This window comes from Scomber japonicus, chromosome 4 (genome assembly GCF_027409825.1).
Source record: "Scomber japonicus isolate fScoJap1 chromosome 4, fScoJap1.pri, whole genome shotgun sequence".
NCBI lineage: Eukaryota > Metazoa > Chordata > Actinopteri > Scombriformes > Scombridae > Scomber > Scomber japonicus.
Genome location: NC_070581.1, coordinates 463,524 through 487,693, shown reverse-complemented (window position 1 = coordinate 487,693; position 24,170 = coordinate 463,524). Strand labels below are relative to the sequence as shown.

At 42.4% G+C, this 24,170-nt stretch overlaps 1 protein-coding gene across 1 annotated transcript; it reads left to right on the top strand.

Moving 5' to 3' along the window:
- Positions 1 to 623: 623 nt before the first annotated feature.
- tpx2 (TPX2 microtubule nucleation factor) lies at positions 624 to 8,995 on the top strand. The gene is made up of 16 exons (XM_053317047.1): positions 624 to 639; positions 1,096 to 1,218; positions 1,602 to 1,709; positions 2,270 to 2,381; positions 2,562 to 2,615; positions 2,756 to 2,856; positions 2,988 to 3,106; positions 3,232 to 3,334; positions 3,460 to 3,598; positions 3,832 to 3,883; positions 3,979 to 4,071; positions 4,168 to 4,341; positions 4,437 to 4,583; positions 4,671 to 4,782; positions 5,029 to 5,195; positions 8,623 to 8,995. Exons 2-16 carry the CDS (start codon positions 1,113 to 1,115, stop codon positions 8,731 to 8,733), a joined length of 1,698 nt encoding a protein of 565 aa, XP_053173022.1. The 5' UTR covers positions 624 to 639; positions 1,096 to 1,112; the 3' UTR covers positions 8,734 to 8,995.
- The last annotated feature ends 15,175 nt before the right edge of the window (positions 8,996 to 24,170 follow it).

Here is a 24,170-nt window from a genome sequence, read left to right as displayed (position 1 = left end):
TCAGCTTGTAAGATATGAAGAGAAGCCAATACAATAAAACAAAAGAAGAAAAGAAAAAATAAATAACAATGTGAGGGTCTCATTCTAGAAGGGTAAATAAGTCCATTAAAGAAAATAGTCTCTGGGCCTTATTGTTTGTCATGTAGTACAAGGATTTCTTGTATACAGTAGCTTGAGTTCATTCTTCCAATCGTTGATGTGAGGTTTTATCTTGAGGTATTTACATCTGTGAATAAAATGTTTCCCAAGTGAGATTGTTCACCAAGAAGTCCAAGTTCTTCTCCTTTAACTTTCCCTTTTGTAAAATTGACTTTGTCCAGTTTACTTCCTCTGAAAACATGCTTTATTTCCCTGCTTTGTTACTGATATGCTCTATTGTCTGAATAACTTCTCTCTCAATATTTTGAAGTATTCACAGCCCTATCTAAAGTGTTATGAAATAAAATGCTTCACATTAAATCCGTGTCACGTACACGTTTGTTTTTACGTTCGCGGCCACGCTCAAACGGTATGAGCCAATGAGCGGCAAGCTGAGGAACACGGCCTCAGCGATTGGACGATTTAAAAGGGAGGAAATTCAAACAGTTAACGTAAGTTCATCAGCTCATAACTCGAGCAGGTCTGCGCTGTACGGACGCGGTAAGAGCAACAACGAACTTTATTTATTTTATTCGCAATTTTTAAAAACGAATGTAAGCTAAACTAGATAATAACGCAATGTAGAAACATTCCTTTTGTATTAACTCGAATAATTTGACAGTTGAACCGAAACAGTTGCTTGTATAAAGAGGCTGTTGATTTAATGTTAACCTAAGCTAACGTTAGCAGTAATTGGTAGTAGTTTCTCAAACATGAACTTATCGTATAGCTTGCTTATGAAGAAACACTTACGCCGAAAGGCAGTTCAGTAATACTGAACTATGCTACGTTGTTGTTGTTGTTGTTGTTTCTGTTTTGCTCATCTTGTGAATGTTAGCTACGTTCATAGTTGTTGTTACGTTAGGTCATTGTTATGGTTGCTTATCGTAGAAACAACTTAATGTATATATGTATAAGTTAACTAATATCCACATTTGTGTTGTATTTCATCGTTAGTTAGTAAGAGGTGAGGAATGGCTGACGAAAGCCCGAGTGGAGCTTGTAGCCGTTATGAATTCGACGCCCCGTCCTACGTGACTGACTTTGATCAGTTGGAGACCAGCGATGATACTTGGTTTGGTAAGTCTCCATGTTAGTGATTAAACTGTTGTTACGTTGCATTAAACATCTATCAGATCTTTGTTGTTGACTGCAGCATCCTCCTAAATACTGAAAGCTAACGTTATTGTGTATGGCTAACCCTGCTTAACTAACAAAGTTAGCAACAATAAACTGCTCACTTATCAGGACAAAAGCTGGTGGACAAAATAACAAAGACATTACATTCATACAGTACACGAGTCTATAAGTCATCAATGTTGTGGCGAAGCTACAAAGGAAGAAAAACAACTACAGAGGATGCCAACACCCCAGTTTGCAGCTAACAGCGGTAACACGAGTGTTCTCACCAAGCAACCAATATGTAAGATTATTTCCATATCTTGTTTGTCTCTTTGATGCAGAACAACAAGCCACAATGGGAGATGGTCACCTTTTCACCCCTATGAGAACTATGGAGCCAGAGGAACCCAAAGCCATCGAAGACCCTCAGGTCCAGGATGTTGAAGAGGGTTAGTATTCTTTGGATTATTGGTAGTATAGATGCACTCTATATCTTCTGTTGGACACCAGCTTTCTGCAACTGACATGTAGTTTTTCCCCCTGTATTTCAAAAAGCTTTTTGGTGTTAATATTAGAGCCTGACCAATATATCAGTCAGCTAACACTTGCATTGACTCCAGGAATTGTCAGAGGTAGACTCACATTTTGGCCCACACAGGTTTCCAAATGTAAATGACTATCGATTTCTGAATTACTGGATATTTATTTCGTCCAACACATCTAGTCTGATCTAATAAAGCTGGAAGATGTGCAGCTGTTTACTGTGTGATGCATGTTACCATGGCAATCACATTTATAACAGAGTAACTCTTTTAATGTTAGCTGAAAATAGTTTTATGTATCTAGAATGTTCAATTTCTTTAAAAATCCCCAAAACATGTTATTTGTGGAGGGGGTTAGGCCTCAAACATTTAGCATACAGCGGTCTTTATGGTTCAGTCTTTTGTAACCGAGTTAAGTTTTCCAGACTTGGTTAATGTGTACTCCTATGGACTGCTTGGTATTTCAGGCACATCAGTGGCTCCAAACATAGTCACATGTTGGGGTGCTGGAACTTCTGCTCAAGGTGGCGCCAAACCAAAGACCAGGTCCTCTAGTCGGCCCCTTGCACAACCACGCAGGTACAGTCCCACTCATCACTCCTCATATACTCATGTGACACTGACTATTGGTTTATTGAATATCAGTAACACATAGTGATGGGTTATTGTGTGGCGATATTGAAATGTTGAGTCCATGCCTGTGTGATCCTGTGCCATGTGGAGAGTCTGTTTACTCACCTGCAGTTTCTCCACTTTCAGGGTGTCGAAACGCAAAGCAGGCGCAAACGCTCCAGAACAACCAGTAATCAAAAAGTAAGCGAGATGTTCTCCTGTTACATTTCTGCAGAAAACCCCAAATATCTGGAATATTTCCATTTTAAATTACAAGCTCAAATGGAAAAGCCAGTAATAACTTTTTGGTGTTTACTGATCATTCTTTTGATGTGTGATAGCTCTGTAGATGATGAGCTGGAGCGCATCAAGAACCTCCAGAAGGAGGTGGCACTGCGACGCAAGAGGAACGAAGCCAGCTACAAAGCTGCTCTGGCTGGCAGTGAGTTCACATTACTGCAGTTATTAAATACACCAGACCACAACCTTTTTATTAGTTACCATTTACAAGATCTGAAAGTTGTGATTGATAATTGTCTGTGTTGAATAGAAGTTTGAATCACTTTCTTTCAGTGCCACCACCCAAAAAAATGGCCCTGTCCGCAACTGTACCTGAAGAGTTCCATTTAAGCACAAGCAGTCGTACCAGGGCTGCATCTAGAAGAGCCCATAAAGAAGCAGACTCTGCTTGCGTGAGTTATACTAACCATACTCTAATCATGACCTATTTAAATCATTAAATATGACTTTTGGTCTGTAAAAAGTGTTATAACAATACATTTTACTCACTTTTGTTTTATGACATTGTGTCCTGCAGCGGGGAGCAGCTGCTTATGTACCCATGGCCCAGGCTATACAACAGTATGAGAAACGAATCCCAGACCGCTTCCATCTGCCCAGTCGCCAGAATCTGGTGAAAGGTGTGCAAGAGATGGCTTATATTTAATAATGATTTTTTTTTTTTTTTTTTTAAAGTCTTGAGATTGTTAGAGACCTAACACTCCATCACACAGCTTCTAATGTTTGTCTGTTTGTTTTTAATCAGGGCCATGCCCAGTAAAGGGCAACCACCTGAAGCTCACCCAGCCTCACTCCCCACACCTGATGACCCGCCAACGAAGCCGACCAACCGGTGCTAAGAGCAGCGAAGAACTGGAGGCTGAAGAGGCGGAGAAACTTCAGAAGTATGAAACTTCACTTTATTTGGATACTTATTTGAGGAGAGTCTGCGCATTCCATTTCACTATCATCTTATATTGTCACAGTTATTGATGCCCAATCACAGAATGAATTGTTCTGTGGTCTTCCTGAAGGTCTTGGAGGAATTTTGAACCATCGCTCTAGCCTACAGTGCCTTCCTGTCAGACAAAGCATTGAATTTTAGGGGCTGTTTACTGACGTTGTGTTTAAATCACAGGATTAAATTCAAGGCCAATCCAAAGCCCAAGAAGATCCTGGAGAAAGTAGTGGTGAGTTTAAATCCTGCTGCAACATATGTGTCAAATGAGAGAATGTAAAGCTTTTAATGTGTGAAAGCACCATAAAGACTTGTTCCTATCAACAGGGAGTTCCAGAGAAGAAAACTGTGCTGCCGACTGTGCCAGAGTCTCCAGCTTTTGCCCTCAAGAACAGGGTCCGTGTGGACAAGGTTGAGGAGGTGAGGACACATTTAGCTGCTCACTCAATAGACCTACTGTGGAAAGATTTAGTTACTTTTTAAGCTGAAAGTTTATTTTACTTTTTGTCTCTTCAGGTGAAGCCACCCTCACCAGTCAAGGCCCCCCCAGTTCCTCACTTTGGGCTGCCCTTCCAGCCCCGGCTGCCCGAGAAACACCATGTGGAGGTGCAACCTTTCTCCTTTGAGGAGAGGGAGAGAGAGAGGAGGGTGCTGAAAGAGAAGAAGCTGCAGGAGAATCGAAATGAAGAGGTAGAGTCACACTTCAACCCAACCTGTGTCCTTACACCTCATGATAAACAAGTTGCATAACCAGTATGTCCCACGTTTCCTTTCAACCTCTCCAGGTTCCAGAGTTCAAGGCTCAGCTCCTGCCGTGCTTCGACACAGTGGTCCTCCCTGTGAAGGTAAAGGTAGAGCCCACCAAGCCGAAACCCTTCACACTGCTGACTGATGAACGCAGTAGTGTGAAGAGCAGCCAGCAGGAACATCTGGTACGTCACTCAACACACAGGAAGAGCATTTATCAATCACTCTTTACCATTCTGTAGACATTGAAAAATGACCTCTGTGCACTGCAGGTGAAAGAGGAGCAGAAGCGGCAGGAGGAAGCCGCAACATTCAAAGCCAGGCCCAACCTGGTCACTCACAAAGAGCCTTTCCAGCCCAAACTGGAGCATAGGGCTATAGTGGGTAAGTGTGCCATTATTAGAGCAGTAATTAAAATCTCATCTAAAGGCAGATGCTCTTAGTGACATCAAGGTTCAGTCATTTCCTAAACAGCTGCTCACTGTAGTGTATTTTTAGCTAATATAGCAAGTGTCATGGGATGAATAGTCTACAGTGAATTTGTAAGGCTGAGCTGTTCTCACAGCACTACTGTTGAACTTCACTGCCACCTTGTTGCTACATTGTCTGAAGGTGTTCATTCTTCCACAGCTGTAGAGCCCTTTGAGCTGGCAACAGACCGGAGGGCCAGGGAGTGGGAGGAGAGCAAGCAGCTGGCCAGTGAGAGGGAGGCACACAGGGCCATGGTGGAGGAGGAGAGGAGAAGAGAGGAGGAGCAGCGGGTGAAGGAGGAGATTGTCAGGCTACGCCACGAACAGGTAACTGCAAAACATCACATTCACTCATTTGATTTAGATTTAATCAGATAGTGTCTGAGGTTCAGAGGCCTGTACTACGAAGCTGGATTAACATACCCAGGATATCTCTCCATTACCTGGGTTGATTTATCCAGACATTCACAATCTGGATAAACGGTACTACGAACCTGGTTATCAACTCGGTAATTGAACCAAGGGTTTTCCAATATGGATCTCTGAGTGTTTGCAGTGTCTGACCAATCACAAACATGTAGAAACCCTGCAGAGCAGCCTACTTTACCATGGAGGAGCAGACAATTATTCTTCATAAATATGAACACATACAAACCTATTATGTGCTTCAACCATTTGAGTGAATGATTTCAAACCAACTGTATAACATACAGAATAATATCCCTCATGTGCCTCAAGGCTTATTTTTTAAATATATATTTTGGTCAATTAAAAAATATGAATAAAATTCTGCTTTTCTGCACTTTTGCAGCGATTACTCAAGATGTTCTTATTTAGACTTTTTGTCAGGTTTCCTGACACAAGTTCTGAAAACCCCGGTAAGAAGTGAACCAGCGTTGTAGGATGGAAAACCCAGGGTTAACCCTGAAGTTACCTCCATAAGAGAAAATCCAGCTTCGTAGTACAGGCCTCTGATCAGAGCTGCTGTGACTCAAGAAGTAGAGCAGGTCCTCTACACACTGCTCCTAAAGTCTCTGCTGTCACTGTGTGAATGATGAGCAGGCAGCCTGTGCCATCAGTGTATGTGCAGTCAGCAAACAAAAGTTAGGATTCATTAACCTCTTAACGCACGCTGTTCCGTCTACGGGACGGGACGGATGTTAGGAGGTAGCCACAAGTTCTTCTGGATGTTTTAAACACCAACCCTTAAATATATATATTCATGCCGTACATCGTTGGAAAGCTTAGATTCTCCTGATTCATTCAAGACCACTCACCACTTATATGGTTGCTCACAGCCGTAATAGTATTAGCGGTTAGCTCGGCTAGCCCCTGAGCTAAGTAAGAAAGGCTATAATGCTACATACCTTCAAAGTCTTCCCTTTATCCACAACGATCATCTTATGACTCAGGACTTTCTGTACAGCTCGCCAAATATCCATTCTTGTGAAATATGAAATCCGTTTCCATAAAACCGGAATACTTTCCTCAATATGTCAACATGTATTTAGTCCAACACGTAACGTAATAACACAAATAACAAACCATATACGGTCCGTTTATGTCATTTCCTGACCTGCACGTCCATCTCAGAGTACACGTGACTAGATGTTTACGCGGTGAGCCTCTTCTGCTTCTGACGACACCACACACAGGCCAATCGGTGTTTAGGATTAGGCAGTACATGTCTCCAAAGCCAATGAGGACATGTGACCGACAACAATGACGACATGGCTTTGATTGACTGCTGTTCTAGCCTATGGAAATATTCGGTGAAATGAAGTTGATAACCTTTTAGCCAATAGTCAGAGGTTTCCAACGGTGTATGACACTAAGCTATTAAGTTTGGCTGTCCATAAACAAACTCCAAGCGTAACCGGCGTGCGCCCGGTGTGTAAAAGAGTTGAACCATATATCATTACGCACTCGGCATTTTGGTACACGGTTGGTTCTTCTTCGACTTGACATATGACTTATACCAAAATAAACAGATAGATAGATAGATAGATAGATAGATATGGCCAAACAAAAAAATATGGTTATATGTAATAATAATAATAATAATAATAATAATAATAATAATGATAATAATAATAATATGGTGTCAGCTTTCATTAGAGACCAAGATTTTGATTGTAGGCAAAGGGGATGTGAAGTTATAGGTGTTTGATTGTGGTTATACAGCTTTGGTAACCATGGTAACCAAGTGTCCATTTGGAGTCTCCAAAAAGGACCTGAGGAAAACGCATGGACATACCTGTTGAAAAATAATTCTGAAAAATTCATCTTTTGGTCTTTTGACTCCAAATTTGGACTGCATGAAGCCAAGACATGTGGCTGTGGCCTCATTGTGTCTATATCCTGCTGAGAGGTCCCTGAATGTCTGTACACATGTCATTGTAAAGGCAAATCTATGGGCGAGTAAACAACCCCATCATTGTAACCTCTGCCACTCTTATCTTTGTCAGTAAGTCACAGAATCACACTTTTACAAGAATCCTGAGAGTGTTTCCTTTCCAATGATACCAGACACATCTCTGAGTCTCAAACTATGTGGGATCTGTGCTGCTCACAACTTGGGCATGTCGTTTAGGCTAACAACATAAAAAACAGGGGCGTGTGTTAAGTGGTTAAAAACCATCAGATAATAAAGCATTGAAATCTCTCTAAGAGGAGTGAAAGCTTGTAGTTTGATGGCAGTTCATTCTGATTGAAAGGTGTAAAGTATGTGAAAGCAGAGCTGTTGGTGTGTAGCTGCGAGAAATTTCAGGTCAAGTATTGGATTTAAATGAGATGTGAGGTAGTTTGAAGCTTTATAGCTGAATAACATGAGCTGTTCATTCCCTGTCTGGACGGAAATCCATTCAACCCTTTCCATCACAGTGCACTCACTCTAACTGAAGTGTAGCTGAGACAATCTCTTAATAAATGAGCAATATTAAGGATGACTGCACACTCGTTTTTACAATTTTACAACAAGGAAGCTTGGTTTAATTAAAATGAGTGATTTAAGTGTTGAATATGACAGAAGAAAATAATAATAAGTTGAAAAAGGGCTGCAACTAATGATTATTTTGAACAATTAATGAGTTAGTTTTTGTGATGAATCGGATAAAAAATATTTAAATTTCCACCCCTTCATTCAAAAACTAATATTTTTTTCAAATTGACAATTAGGCTTCCATACAAACTGTGTGCTAGATTCCCCTGCTGCTCTCCTGCTGCTGACTGTGAGATCTGAGCAGATAGAAGCTGATAGTTCACTAACTATAACCAGGGAGCACAAGGTTAATGATCCACACAGTGACATTATATCATTGATATGATGCGCAAAAGCCATAGAAAACCCATCGTTTTTTGTGCATGCGCGCAGTCACTCTCTAGTGCGCGCTGTTGCTTGCTCGCTCCAGATTCTGGGAGTGTTAAGGAGCTGCTATCAATATGCGGGACAGTGGGGTTGTCTGCTTTTGTCCTCCCCCGACTTCAGTAGCTTATGAAGGGAGGGGCAGGTTGTGTTATGGAGCCTACACCGAAGCCAAAAGCAAAGTTGGATGGTTAACTAGCTGCTAGCAACTTCTCGAGCAAGTGATCAACATAGTTAACGTCACGTTACTTCAAGCAGTCACTTTTGCAGCTGCACTGAGAATTCAACAGTGGTGGTGCGCCGCGGGGAAACACTGGTATTTAATGTCATCAATCAATTTACACAGCTACAGTCTGATAGTTGTTTTTTTTTTCTTCCCTCCCTCTCCAGGTCCACAGGGCTCAGCCCATCAGGCATTATAAACCTGTGCTTCTGAAGAAGAGTGACGCCCCCCTCACTGTTCCAAAGTCTCCCAACTTTAGTGACCGCTTTGCATTGTGAGCTTGCCTTTTATAATATTAACCTGTACCCGTTGTTGTTGTTGTTGTTGTTGTCTTCTGTACTATCTATTGCATTTTCCGTTTTTGTTTTTCTATGGAATTCTTACCAAACACCACTGTATAGCTGCATTGCTTCTAATACAAATCTAACATGTGACAATTTAGAGTTTTTAAAGTTCAGGTTCATACAATGTGAGCATGTACTTTTTCCTCTTAAAACACTTTTTGTTTTTTCCTCCAGTAATTAAACTGTATAAAGTTTTTATCTTATTTCTTTGTCGTGTCTCTTCATGTGGGTTTAGGACTTACATAGAAATCTGATCACATTTTAGGTCATCTATGCAGAACTGGAGCAAATTCTAAAAGGTTCACAAACTCTGATCATTCTGTTCAAAGAAGACAACATCACAGTTCTACTACACAGCTGTTTGCTAGACCATGATTAATTCCAGTGTACACATTGACTGAACAAGAAACACTTAATAGATGACTTCAGTGTACAAGCTAGCTTAGTAGTGACAAATACTTTAGACTTGAATAAGCATCTTTAGCATTTTGCTTTCATTTAAAATGAACTTCCAGGTTTTCTTTTAACAGACTTTGTTCAGTCAGTCTGAACATTAAAATGAGACACCCCTGATACACAAGAATAATTTAAACAATATAATAAAGAACAGTACATTGTCAAGAAAACATTTCAACAGTAATAGTAGCAATTCTCCAAAAGTTAAGGATTATTTAAGCTAATTCAGCATGTTAATGTAACTGCTGTATCAGAGAGTTGATGAGTAAAGAGAGGAGATCATGTCGAACTTACTCAATAGACTTAGTAGTTCACAAACAAAACGGAGTTGCCCTGATTGTGAATAATGACCAACTACAAAAATAACATGGAATGTGTTACTCTTTAGATTTCCACTTCTTATTGTATAATAAGATGCTTGATGTTTGATAAGGTGGTCTTTGTATGTGGGGATAGACTTTATGGACACTGTACAGTGTAAGCGTATCTTTAAGTGACAGTTTCTGATTTCCACAATGACATGATGTAATGGTTTTTGTCAATTACTGCTCCTTTCTCCTTATTAGTAATGCATGTCTTTATATTTGTCCACAGTTTACCAATTTACTGTGCAGTGTGATGTTGAAAGTTTAAGTCCTTATAGACTTTTAACCAGTTATCATATAAGAAGTGTTCTTCTCCTATATTTTCCAGTACATGAAGATGGTCTGTTTTACTGTGAGAAATACAGATGTTATTAGAGGCTGAGATTGTTTCATGTTCTTTCATCTACATGCTGTCACATAAACCATGTGTAAAACTTGTACCTCTGTAGTGCTGCCACATGAAGGGTAGATGATGTTTGGCACTGGAAGCTTTTTAAGGGATGATAACTCAAGCTGAACCAAAGTAAATGAACAAACAAATTAAAGAAGCTTCCACCTACCTTAGAACTAAAGAAATGATAGTGGATTTCAAAAAGAATCCCACAGCTTTTCCACCAGTTGTCATAAATGAGCAGACAGTGGAGTATGTACAGTGGGGAGAACAAGTATTTGATACACTGTCAATTTTGCAGGTTTTCCCACCTACAAAGCATGTAGAGGTCTGTGATTTTTATCATAGGTACACTTCAACTGTGAGTGATGTAATCTAAAATGAAAATCACTGATTTTTAAAATTAATTAATTTGCATTTTATTGCATGATATAAGTATTTGATCACCTACCAACCAGTAAGAGTTCTGGCTCTCACAGACATGTTAGTTTTTCTTTAAGAAGCCCTGCTGTTCTCCACCTGTATTAACTGCACCTGTTTGAACTTGATACCTGCATAAAAGACACCTGTCCACACACTCAATCAAACAGACTCCAACCTCTCAGCCACAGCCCACAGGACTAGCAGCACTCCACACCTCACCTTGATTTTGGAGTGAATTCCTAAGTTTAATGTATCACAAAGTTCTAATTTAATGCACTACAATAGTTCTTAGATCATACTAAGTGAACAGATAGGTGAAAATTGTGGATGACTTTTTATATTCTTGATATTTGGTGGATTTCCTTCTTGCTTCGGCCTACTCCATATGCTGAGCCTCTCAGGCTCCCTCAGGAAGCCAGTAGGCTTCCACTAGCAGCCCAGGCCTCTAACCAGCAGCCAGCAGCCTTCCATCAGGGCAGCCATCAGACTCCAGCAGCAGCCAGCAGCCTGAAACCAGAGCCAAGGCTAAGGCCCAGGCTGTTAGCCCTCTCACTGAAGCAACATGCCACCGAAGCAGAAACCAGATCTAAAGTCTGAGGAAGAGTGTATTACGCTCACACAGGTGAATGAGCTAATGCAACAACAGAGAGAGATGTTTTTAGCACTCTTGCAGCAACAGCAAGAGAACTTTAAAGGCTTTGTCAAAATAATCCTGGATTCAACAAACACACGCATGGATGATATCTCAAAAGAAGTTCAAGAAATTAAAGCCAGCATTCACTATACACAGAAAGAGGTGGATGACATTAAAATGGGTATTATAAAACAGACTGATCACTGTAAAGACATGCAATCAGAAATTTTCAAGATATGTGAGAGTCTGTTGGCCGCCACCGACAAGTTGGATTATCTGGAGGGTCAGTCCAGAAGAAACAACTTGATCATAGATGGAATCGAGGAGACACCAGGAGAAACCTGGGCAGATTCAGAGGAAAAGGTAAAGAGGGTCCTTGTGGTGAAACTACAACTGCAGGGGACGATTGAGGTGGAGCAAGCACACCGTGCAGGGAAACCTGTGTCCGGGGGCAGCAGACCCAGGTCGATTGTAGTCAAGTTGGTAAAGTACAAGGACAGATCAATGATTCTTCAGAGGGCCAAATGCCTCAAAGGCTCAATGATCTACATAAATGAGGACTATACAGATGCTGTCCGACAGAAAAGAAAAGAACTGATGCCTAAATTATTAATGATTAATGATTTTAAAGCTAATTTATTATTTTATGCTGCAATCATTTTATTTATGTCTTTCTATTTTTCTGTACTTTGTTTTTATTGTGGGGGGGGGGTTTAATTGTATGTTTTAAGTTTCTCAAATTTCATGTTTTTCTGTTTTATGTAAAGCACATTGAATTGCCATTGTGTATGAAATGCGCTATATAAATAAAACTGCCTTGCCTTGCCTTGCCTAAATTGAGAGCTGCTCGAGACAGAGGGGACATTGCTTTTCTGCGACACGACAGGCTGATCATACACCCCCGCAGCAGCACCCCAAGACAGCGGTGAGACCATCAAAAGCCAAAAATGGCACTTACAGAAACCAAAATAAGTAAAAATGGAACATAGAATTTTACATTTGGGAATTATTTATCATGTCTCTTAAATTACCAAAGAAGGGCTTAAAAATTGCCCATCTCAATATATGTAGTCTAAGAAACAAAGTTCATGAAATCACTTCCTTACTTAAGAATGAGAATTTACACATACTTGCCATCTCAGAAACTCACTTAGATTCAACAATAGGTGTAAATGAAATTGCTGTGTCAGGATATAATGTTTTCAGGAATGATAGGAACAGCTATGGTGGTGGTGTGGCAATATATGTCCAAAATCATATACCTGTTAAGACAAGAGGCGACCTTTTGACATCAGATATTGAGGCACTGTGGATTCAAATACATTTACCTCACACCAAACCATTTCTTTTAGGGTGTTGTTATAGGCAACCTTGTGCACATGTTCAGTACTTAGAAGAAATATGCTTAATGTTGCAGAAGGCTACAGACTGCGAGAGAGAAATCTATTTTCTTGGGGATCTGAATATTGACTGGCTGTCAGCAACATGTTCTTTGAAAAGAAAACTGAGTGTGATTGCAAAAGTGTGTAACTTATCTCAAATGTTGAACGTACCTACTCGATTGTATACAAATAGTGCAGGACAAAAATCTGCTACTTGTATCGACCACATCTTTACAAATGCTACAGAAATGTGCTCAAAGGCTGTATCAATCTCAGTTGGCTTCAGTGATCATAATCTGGTGGCAATTGTTAGGAAATCCAAAGTTCCAAAAGTTGGACCTAAAGTTCTCTTCCAGAGATCTTTGAAATCTTTTTGTAAAAATGAATTCATTGGGGACATAAATAAGATACAATGGGATAAAGTCTGTTCAATAAAACATGTGGACAAAGCACTGGAACTATTTACAGAAATGTTCTTAGAGGTAGCTGATAAACATGCCCCCATTAGGAAATAAAGAACGTTTTAAAAAACATATAAAAAGGTTATTCTTGGGTGGAGGCCAGCAAAATATTTAATGTATCATTGCTTGGTTGTTGTTTGTTTGTTTGTTTTCATTGTTTTTTGTTTCTTGTTTGATTGTTTGTTGTTTATAGTGTTGTCTCAATTATTTGTGTGTTTTGATACCAATTATGTAAGCTGGTTTTAATGGAATTGTACGAAGTTTGAAGTCACTGTTTTAAAGGGGGTGGGGGTGGGGGGGGGGGGTCATTCTTTTTAGGTATGCATTTATGTTATATTGTAATTGTAATGTAATTGGTTGTATTTATTTTAACATGGACCCCAGGAAGAGTAGCTGTTGCCTGGGTAACAGCTAATGGGGATCCAAATAAACTAAACTAAACTAAACCAGTCTGATGAGACAAAAGATAGAGCGTTTTGGTGGAGAGGTCCTGGAGTGGCCTAGCTAGTCTCCGGACCTGAACCCAATAGAAAATCTTTGGAGGGAGCTGGAAGTCTGTATTGCCCAGCGACAGCCCCGAAACCTGAAGGATCTGTATGGAGGAGTGGGCCAAAATCCCTGCTGCAGTGTGTGCAAACCTGGTCAAGAACTACAGGAAACGTCTGATCTCTGTAATTGCAAAAAAAGGTTTCTGTACCAAATATTAAGTTCTGCTTTTCTGATGTATCAAATACTTATGTCATGCAATAAAACGCAAATGACTGTCTTAGCCTAACCTTGATGAGATAAATGTGTGGATGACTCATAAAATCACAACTGATTAGTCTACATCTAAGTGAGGCTACAGCCTTACTATAGAACTTACATCTAAGTAAGGCTACAGCCTTACTACAGAACCTACATCTAAGTAAGGCTATAGCCTTACCTTGATGAGATTCATGTGTGGATGACACAACTGATATCTACAGGCCCTTTCCAAAAAATTAGAATATCATGGAAAAGTTGTGTAATTTCCATAATTCCATTCAAATAGTTAACATTTTATAGATTATAGATTCAGGGCCCACAATTTAAATGATTTCAAGTATTTATTTGTTTATTTTTACATAATTTGGGCTTCCAGCTCATAAAACCCATGAAAACAGGAATTCAAAAAATTAAAATACTGTGAAGAAGTCAGCCCAAATTTTATTTTTTTAATTAAATTGCTTCAGTTTGGTTCAGTTGTCTCAGTTTGATTCAACATGTGGAAGACTGCAGACATGACAACTGGCCAGAAGACCATCATTGATACCCTCCTATAGGATGGGTAAGCCACAAAAGTTCATAGCTAAGGAGGCTGGCTGTTCACAGAGTGCTGTGTCCAAGCATATCAATGGAAAGTCTAGTGGAAGGGCAAAATGTGGCAGGAGAAGATGCACCAGCAAAAGAGATGACCGTGGGCTTCAGCGGATTATCAAACAGAGAAGATTCAAGAATCTGGCAGAGATCCAGAAAGAGTGGAATGAGGCCGGAGTCACAGCTTCAAAAACCACCACATTCAGACGCATCCGGGAGATGGGCTACAACTGTCGGGTTCCTCGGGTCAAGCCACTTCTAAACCTGAGGCAACGTAGGAAGCGTCTCAACTGGGCCAAGGAGAAGAAGGACTGGACTGTTGGCCAGTGGTCCAAGGTCCTCTTTTCCGATGAAAGTAAAGTGTGCCTTTCATTCGGGAATCAAGGTCCAAGGGTTTGGAGGAAGACGGGTGAGGAACAGAACCCAAGCTGCTTGAGGTCCAGTGTGAAATATCCACAGTCAGTCATGATTTGGGCTGCAATGTCCGGTGCAGGTGTTGGTAAACTCTGCTTTCTTAAATCCAAGGTCACTGCAGCAGTCTACCAGAATGTTTTAGAGTTCAGGACTTCATGATTCCTTCTACTGAGGATCTGTATGGAGATGCAGATTTCATCTTCCAGCAGGACCTGGCCCCTGCCCATACCGCCAGAAGCACCAAAACCTGGTTTGATGCTCATGCTATCACAGTGCTTGACTGGCCAGCCGGACCTAAACTAGTGTTGTGTCGTTCGCGAACATGTCGTTCGAACGAACGAATCTTTTGAGTGAACGAAGTGAACTGAATCACTTCATGAACTGATTCGTTCCTTTCTCAATTCAGTTCGGTTGAGCTCAGCCGCGAGCATGGCTGCCGGTCGAGAGTGGAACTGCCGCGACTCACTCACTCGCCTGCACACAGAGAACTGTGAGGAGGACGTGATTATTATTATTATTATTATTACACGGTGAAAGTGTCCTCTGTGCACAGTAAAATAACATAATATGATGCTACAATGATGTTAGCAACACAGCGCTAATGTTAGCGGTACAGGTACTGAATGTCCCTTAGTCAGTGAGTGACTGACACAGCGCCACTTTCAGCACAGTACGTGAACGAGATTCATGTCCTCAGCATGTCGTTCAATGATTCGTTCGCAAACGTGATTCGCCGTCATTCAGTTTATGATTCAGCCCACTTTCAGCACAGTACGTGAACGAGATTCACGTCCTCAGCATGTCGTTCAATGAATCGTTCGCGAACGAATCACGTTCGCGAACTGCTGAAAGTGGCGCTGTGTCAGTCACTCACTGACTCAGGGCACTGAGGGCTGAGGAGTTGATTCACGTTCAGTACATGTACTGCTAACATTAGTGCTGTGTTGCTAACATCAGTGTAGCATCATGTTATGTTATTTTACTGTGCACAGAGGACACTTTCACTGTGTAATATTTTTAGTGCATGTATAAGCAGCGCTGCGTCTCCCGCGAATGATTGTATAATATAGTCCTTGAACGCACCGTCCCTCAGTAAGTGAACGTGAACCTCAGGGCTGAATCATGAACTGAATGACGGATTATTTGGCTGTTTATCAGTTCAGGGAGTTGGAGAGCACTGAACGATTCGGTGAACGAATCTTTTGAACAAATCATTTTAATGAACGGATTCTAAAGATTCAGTACAGTAAAAAGAACTGCCGTTCCCATCACTAACCTAAACCCCATTGAGAATCTATGGGGTATTCTCAAGAGGAAAATGAGGGGCACCAGACCCAACAACAAAGAAGAGCTGACAGCAAGCATCAAGGAAATCTGGGCTTCCATAACTCCCAATGCCACAGGCTGGTTGCCTCAATGCCACGTCCCATCGAGGCAGGCAACCAAGTATTGAATATTGACATATCGTTTTGAAAGTACCATATTTTGATTGATTTGATGTGATCCTAATTTCTTTCTTTTATTTCTGCAAAAACTGAGAAGTAAATAGTGATTTCTTCACAGTATTCAAATTTTTTGAATTCCTGTTTTCGTGGGTTTTATGAGCTGGAAGCCCAAATGATGTAAAAATAAACAAATAAATACTTGAAATCATTTAAATTGTGTGCCCTGAATCTATAATCTATGAAAGTTTAACTTTTTGAAAGGAATTATGGAAATTAAACAACTTTTCCATGATATTCTAATTTTTTGGAAAGGGTCTGTATATCTAAGTAAGGCCTTGATGAGATGACCAGGTTTCATTTGACATTACATTTAGTTACAGAATTAACATTGATGGGAGAAAGAGAAAAAAGCAATCAAAAAGCAAAACAAAATAAAATATAAAAATCTGAATGCCAAATTTTAAACATTAAGATACAATGATATAGAAAGATCTAAAACTATAATTTGCAGCTGTTGTCCAGGACACTTATTGGCTGTTCAGTATTGGGAATCCTCTCTAGTCCTATGAATATGTATACGTATTTTATTTGTTTTAATCATATGGACGTTATGTACAGTACCAGTCAAAGGTTTGGACATGTCACAGGGTGATAGGGTGTGTGTGTGTGTGTGTGTGTGTGTGTGTGTGGGTGTCTGTCCATCTACCTGCGGCGATAATTACCTGATCACCTGCATGTGCGTAATTGGGTAGCACTTGGGGGAGGGCTGTGGGTGCTTCACTTTCTTTTTTAGTCAGGAGCAGCAGGCGGTGAAGGAGGACATGGAGCAGCTTGGCTGACGTAAACAGGTGATACGGCCGGACCGAAGGAAGGATTGAGCATAAACCGATGGTTGTCACGACTGGAGTGAGTCGGTTTGGGAACACAGAAACTGTGGAGCGACAGGAATCGCCACTGAAGGAGAAGACGCCGTTGATACGTCAGGCTGACCAAGAAAGAGAGCGCACGGTGCAAGAGGGGGAAGCCATAGGAGACAGTGGAGGGGTGGGGACGCGTTCCACCCTTCCTCCAGCTAAGTACCCTTTCTATCTCTGTATTAATTTAAAGGAATCTGACCTCAGTTACTTACATGGATTTACTAAATAGCTTGGATGGGGGCTTGTTTTGAGTACAGTGAAATTTGTTTTCCAACTGTTTGGCTGTTTATTTATTTTGACCTGCCCTGAGTTGGCTTTTGTTTATTTTGTGTTTAAGCTTTATTATTAATTATCCATCCCCCACCAAGACTATTTCTGCCCTGTACATCTTACCAACTGAAGATTGATAGGCTAAACATTCTGATGGTCATCATATGCTCTCCTTCTCTTTAAAGCTATCTACATACCTGCGGTCCAAGAGCTCAACGTGTCCCTGGGTCTGGAAGCAACACAAACCAGGTGGACTATTTTAATGGACTCATAAAGAAAGGTAGACTCTTTTAAATGGACTCATAAAAACGACCTATTTTATTTTTATTGATTGTTTAATAAAATATATTTTTAAAAGAAATTTCCAATCCGGTCTGTTGTTTGTGGTGGTCGCTCCCCTACTAGAAAAGGTTGGGTCTTGCACCCTGTCTCAGTCACTCCACTCGGTGACAGAGACACTGCTCAAAAGCTTACAGCACCTTCTTTTCAGGCCCGTCCTTTACCATCTCGGCCTCCTCGCAATGGGCCTTTGATTTGTAGAAGGTGTCAACAGCCAGGCCACTATGCCAGCGAGTGTGACGGTGAGCGGGTTTCCCCCTGTCCCCGTGCTGGCTCTGCCACTGGCCGATCTTCTAATCTGGTTGGATTTTCCCGCTCCTCACTGCAGCCGGGAAACTGATGCCCGCTGAGCTGCAGAGCCAAAGCTCAGATGGGGAGGTTGGAGGCTCACCACACGATCTCATCGATCAAATAATGGTGCCCTGTCCACATATTTATGTTTTGATGGGTGGGGTCACTGTCCGATGCTTGTTGGACACCGGGTCCATGGTGTCCACGATCAATGAGAGTTTCTTTGTAGAACATTTTGCGTCGTGGGGCCATGAGCGCCTCCGGTCTTGTAATTGGCTGCAGCTACAGGCAGCCAACGGTCTTTGTATTCCATACATTGGCTATTTGGAGCTTGCTGTGACACTGTGTGGGAAGGTGGTCCCTGGTTGTGGAATCCTGGTCATCTGCTGTCCCTGGGATCTTGGGAAGCAATATCATCCGTAGATGTTATCGGGAACTCTTTGCAGTGTATGGTCCCGCTCTTTTCGACTCTCCCTCAGTGGTTCAAGCTCCAGGCCCAGTCCTCAAAGCTCTGCAACGGTGCCATCAGGCTGCCACCGAATGTCAGGGGAACATCATTGGGACCGCCAGGGTTCGGGGCAGGCGGGCAGTACGCATACCTGGGAGAGTAATGAAGCTTGTGGCAGCTGGCAGGTCAAGCCGTGTTGTCTGAACCAGCGGAGTCCGGCCTGGCAGCAGGGTTCCTGGCTTCCCCTTGTCTTGTCCAGGTTGTCCGCGGTACCGCTTACATCCCAGTGGTCAATGTGGGGACGACTGACGTCCTCCTCTATCCATGTACTGGCCTTGGGGTTTTAACTAGTGCCCAGGTCATCAGCTTGCCGGCTGGTGTGACAGAGGTGAGGTCCACAACAGCATCAGTCTCTTCCCAGGCAGCTGCTGGTGTGTCAGGCGGGGTGGAAGCTGTGGACCTATCTGCCTTAGCAGAACAAGAACAGATGGAGGTGCAAAATCTGCTGCAGAAATATCATGCAGTTTTCTCCAACCACAATGGTGACTTGGGTTGTACCAACCTTATCTCATGAAATCCCCTTGCTTGATGATGCTCCAGTGAGACAGCGGTACCGACGGATTCCTCCCTCTGAGTATGAGGAGGTGAAGGCTCACATAGATCACTTACTTGAAGCCAAGGTGATCCGGGAAAGCATAGCCCCTTCCCTTCCCCCATTGTCCTTGTGCGTAAAAAGGATGGTAGTCTCCGTATGTGTGTTGACTACCGCCTACTTAATTGCAAGACACGGAAGGACGCATTCCCTCTACCGAGCTCTGCATGGACACCCCAGTGTGAGCAAAGCTTTGAGGCCTTAAAGGCGAAGTTGGTTTCAGCCCCAGTGTTGGCCTATGCTGATTTTTCACGTCCATTCATCTTAGAGATTGATGCTAGTCACAGTGGACTAGGGGCTGTCCTTTCACAGGAGGCGGATAATGGTGTTCGGCCAGTGGCGTTTGCCAGCAGAGGCTTTCGGCCCACGGAGCGCAACATGGATAACTACAGCTCAATGAAGCTAGAGTTCCTTGCGCTTAAGTGGGCAATGGGAGAGAAGTTTCGAGAGTATTTGTTGGGGCACAAGTGTGTGGTTTTCACAGACAACAACTCGTTGAGCTACCTTAATTCAGCTAAGTTGGGGGCCACAGAGCAGCGGTGGGCGGCCCAATTGGCTGTCTTTGATTTTGACATCAGGTATCGCTCCGGGCGCGTCAATAGGAACGCTGATGCTCTCTCCCGGTAGTATCTGGCTGAACATGTGCTACATGGGACTTCAGTCCCACTGCTCTTCCCACCAACTTCAGGCACAGACCCAGTGGTGCCTGCCATCCAGTCAATGGTGTCTGTCTTTCGGGGCCATTCCCCATTGGACCTCCGTTCTTTGCAGGAGGTGGATGCTCTTTTGTGTGACCATTTTCTGCCCTTTTGGAGGAAGCAGGCTAAGCCTACTCATGACGAAAGGCAGCAACTTCCCCCTGCTGCATTGACACTCCTGAAACAGTGGGACCGCTTGGTTGAGCTGGAGGGTGTATTGTACCGCCGGACATTTTGTCCGGCTGGGGGGAGGATTACCACCAGCTTGTCCTACCTACCCTACCAGTTGGACCAAGACCATGGTCACCAGGGCATTGAGCGCACCACTGAATTGGTGCGGCAGCGCTGCTACTGGCCGGGGATGTCTGCCGACATCAAGCAGTGGGTTCAGACATGCGAGCGTTGCCAGGTTGCCAAGGACTCGGGGTCAGTGCCCCATGGTTTCATGGGTCATCTCCTGGCATCTCAGCCAAACGAGATTGTCGCCATCGACTTCACATTGTTAGAACCCTCACGGAATGGATTGGAGAATGTTCTGGTAATGACTTATGTGTTTAGCAAGTACACAGTGGCCGTTCCAACCTGGGATCAGCAGGCAGCAACTGTGGCTCAGGTCTTGCTGACCGAATGGTTCTTCAAATTTGGTATCCCAAGTCATATTCATTCTGACCAAGGTTGAAGCTTTGAGAGCTCCTTGATTCAACAGCTCTGTCGCTTGTATGAGGTAGATAAATCGCGAACCACTCCTTACCATCCAGCCGGCAACGGGCAGCGTGAGCGACTTAATAGAACTCTTCATGATCTACTGCGGACGTTGCCAGCCTCCCGGAAGCGGGATTGGGTTTCTTGTCTCCCGCAGGTGTTGTTTTGTTATAACACTACACCACATCAAAGTATAGGAGAGTCGCCCTTCTTTTTGATGTTCGGGCGAGAGCCTAGGCTTCCCCTGAACCAGGGAAGTGCAGGACTGGATGACGGAACATCAGGAAAGGCTCAAGGTGGCCTTTGATAATGCTCGTGAGAGGTTGTTGGCTGCTGCAAGCCGACGGAAAGAGCGGTACGACCAGCATGTTCGGGATGTCCCTCTGCAGGTGGGCCAGCTGGTTTACTTCCGAGACCGTGGTGTTAGGGGTCGGCACAAGCTCCATGATAAATGGAGATCAGTGATTTATCAGGTGCTGAAAGTCCCATCAGGCGACGGAACGGTTTATACCATTGCCCCTGTGGAAGAGCTGCATAGGGCTCGGCAGGTGCACCGAGGCATGCTGAAGGCCCAGGTCTTGTCCAGTGCTCGCCCCCCCCTAGAGTGCCATCTCCACCTGCTTCAGCAGCACAGCACTCTCCATTTAGAGATGGTGAGCTATGGCTGCTGGCCCGTGAAACTTCTGCAGTTGTTGCCAGTGAGGCACCAGTCCAACCCTGCTTTATTGGGCTTACTGCGATGGCCCCAGCAGATGCTCAGCCTGACCCAGGCCCTCTCAGCCAGTGTTGCGTCGAACTGGTCGCTCCAATGCCGGCCAACATTCCAATGTTCATCGTCTTCCCCAACCTGTTGCCCAACAGGGTAATGGGGTACTTGAACCATGTGCCCAGGGAAGTGCACTGCTAACTGGGCAATCCGGGAGATGACTTTTTACGGCCTCCAGCCCTGGTGCTGTCGCTCCATTTACTGTTATTGTTGCCACTGGATATGGTCTGATTTAACGGGACAATCTCGTTAATGTCCGCTGCTCACGCAGCTTTGGGACTTATCCTCTCACCACAACTTTTGTTTGATTAATTTCCTTATTTATTATTTTTGTTTATTGGTTTAGATTATTTTCTTTCTTGTATATTTTTTTATTGTTTTCAGCTGTGGACCTGTCTGTAATTCAGTTACCATTCCTGGTACCCGTCCACAGCTGAGTTTTGGTGTTTTGTTTCATTGTTTGCTGTTTATTTTTTGTATTCTGTGTATTGGTGGTTGGTTTTTTTTGCCCATTGTGTAGTAAATTTTATTCTCGTGTGTGTGTGTGTGTGAGTTGTTTTCCTGTATGCGGTATTATAATTCTTTTCTTTTCCAGGACAGGAGCTGGCATAGTGTGCGGCAGGCCCCCGGGTGGTGGTTCCCCTTGCACTCCCCTTCATTTGGTGTGACACGTGGTGATTTGGTTTGTAGTGGTTTTCTTTGATTTGTGTTGTTTTCCTTCGTTCCTTTTGGTTTTGTGTAGTCTGTCGGTCATCTAGATCCTAGCCCTGTTCCTGTTATTTACTTGTTAATTTATTGATTTATTATTTCTGTTACCGCAATTAATATAATTTTGGTTGTTTGGCACTCAGGCTGTGTATTAGCATGTCATTTTAATTATTACAATTTTTCATCAATAAACTTTGTATATTGTGAAGTCCGTCTCCATCCTCTGTGAGCGAATCTGCGTGACCTAGGGGTTGGTGTATTTCCTGGGTGTTAATCCCATAGACTGTAAAAAGAATGGGCGTAGCACCCGTGACGTCACCCATTGGTTTGGGGGAGTGTGTTTTGTGCCTCTACTATGGGCATTAGGACTGCGCCATCTTGGATTTTAGTGGGCGTGTATTTTCCATATTTGGAGGAGAGGCGATAACTCTACGGGTCAGCCGGGGTCAGCCGGCCGAGATCCTGCCCACTGAACTCGAATTAACCGCACCGAACGGAGCTAGCCTAAGGCTAATCAGCTAGGCTAGGCTAACAAGCAGCTACTGGCAGCAGCTACACGGCAGTCCAGCCTCCAGCACAGCGACCTGACAGCGACCGACTCGACCGCAGGTAACATTAAGTTCCTTATAAAACAAATATATAATGCTGCAGCTCTTGAAATAATGATTAATGTTTTGTTGAGGTTATACTACATAAGAAATAAAGTTAAATAAGTCCGCTGGGGACCAAAACTCATCTTAACCCTCAGATCCTGTTAGAAATGACACCACCATGATAAAGTTAAAATAGGTATTACAATATACATATTTGTTGCTTAGGGTTAGGTGTCTTCTAATGAATAATGTGTACTTTTATCAATATTTTATTATAATTCAATCTTTTCATGGCCTGTTTTAGTGAGGGACCGCTAATATCCGTCATAAAAAATGTTGAAAAACTGCAATAAAATGTCTGCCTTTGAATGGGACCAACATTGATTTGTTTGCTTATAGTTCGCTGGAGCATTTTTTTAATTTTATATGGCCATGTACCGTACAGTTTTTGTGACATGTCGGCTAAAAGGCATGATCAAGTGACTTTCTGTGTAAAAAAAACATGACATTATAATACATATATGCCTAGAGGAGAGTTAAAAGACCATTATACTTTTTACTGGACCTCAACCGACCAAGGGAAAGTGGTATAATCTGATATTTTAGATCAGAGTTTTGAAAAAAGCGCCAAATCTCGCAGCCGTCTCCCTCACGTATTTTACCCGGGTGGCGACGCACCATTCTCGGGGAGCGCTCTGGGAGTGTCCGCTATCTGTTTCTCCAGAGCTGGAGCTTCTGGCTTGTTGTTTTACAGTTTTTTTTAACGGCAAATTTTGATACAATTTTAAATCTGGTGAAAATCAGAGACAAAATCACTTTCAGTATCATCAGCCTGATGAAATCCCTCAGCTCGACCCCCCCCAGCGCACCCCAGTTGCGGCTCCGGGGGCGTTGAGTCCCCTGGGGGCAGCGCGAGTAGCTTTAGCGGGTGGAGGAGCGAGGGTGTAGGATGACAGATCAGTCATAGTGAGCCCCCTTGTGGCTGGCTGTAGTGGCTACAGGTCATAAGTCCGGCACCCTTCATAAAAGTGACACTAAAAACTCACTCAGTACTCTTCAAATAAAGTTTCTCCAACCGTGTTTCTTATTTTAGGTAGTTATTATCACGATAATCCATGTCCAAGAGTCCATTTCCCTGGATAAGATGGGGTTTATTCGTTATTTGCCACTATAAACACACTCTGACCTCCTCAAGCTTTTATTTTGGTACTTCCTGTTACCGGCATTTGAATTTGCATATTAGCTAAATATTTAGTTTCACTCGAAACATTTAGATTTAACATTTAGATTTATATTTAGATTTAACATTTAGATTTAACATGTAGATTTAGATTTAACATTTAGATTTAGATTTAGATTTAACATTTAGATTTAGATTTAACATTTAGATTTAACATTTAGATTTAGATTTAGATTTAACATTTTGATTTAGATTTAACATTTAGATTTATATTTAGCATTTAAATCTAACATTTAACATTTGGATTTAAATATTTAAAATATCTCTAAGTTGACAAATATTGTTGTAAATGTGCAAAAATTCACACCAGTTTTTTAAACATGGTTTGAAGCTAAATGTGACAAAATGTTGATGTTGTTTTCAGCGTGAGCCGCTTTACAAACGGCACCCCATACTCACATGACAGGGATAGATATAGATAAATCGACTCATAGTATA

What these genes read in the sequence shown, in the direction of transcription:
- tpx2 (XM_053317047.1), top strand. Translation starts at nt 1,113, where the DNA reads ATGGCTGACGAAAGCCCGAGTGGAGCTTGTAGCCGTTATGAATTCGAC. An exon ending in CAAAGCTGCTCTGGCTGGCA is followed by an intron (nt 2,857 to 2,987) that starts GTGAGTTCACAT and finishes ACTTTCTTTCAG; the next exon opens with TGCCACCACCCAAAAAAATG. An exon ending in TCAGGCTACGCCACGAACAG is followed by an intron (nt 5,196 to 8,622) that starts GTAACTGCAAAA and finishes CTCCCTCTCCAG; the next exon opens with GTCCACAGGGCTCAGCCCAT.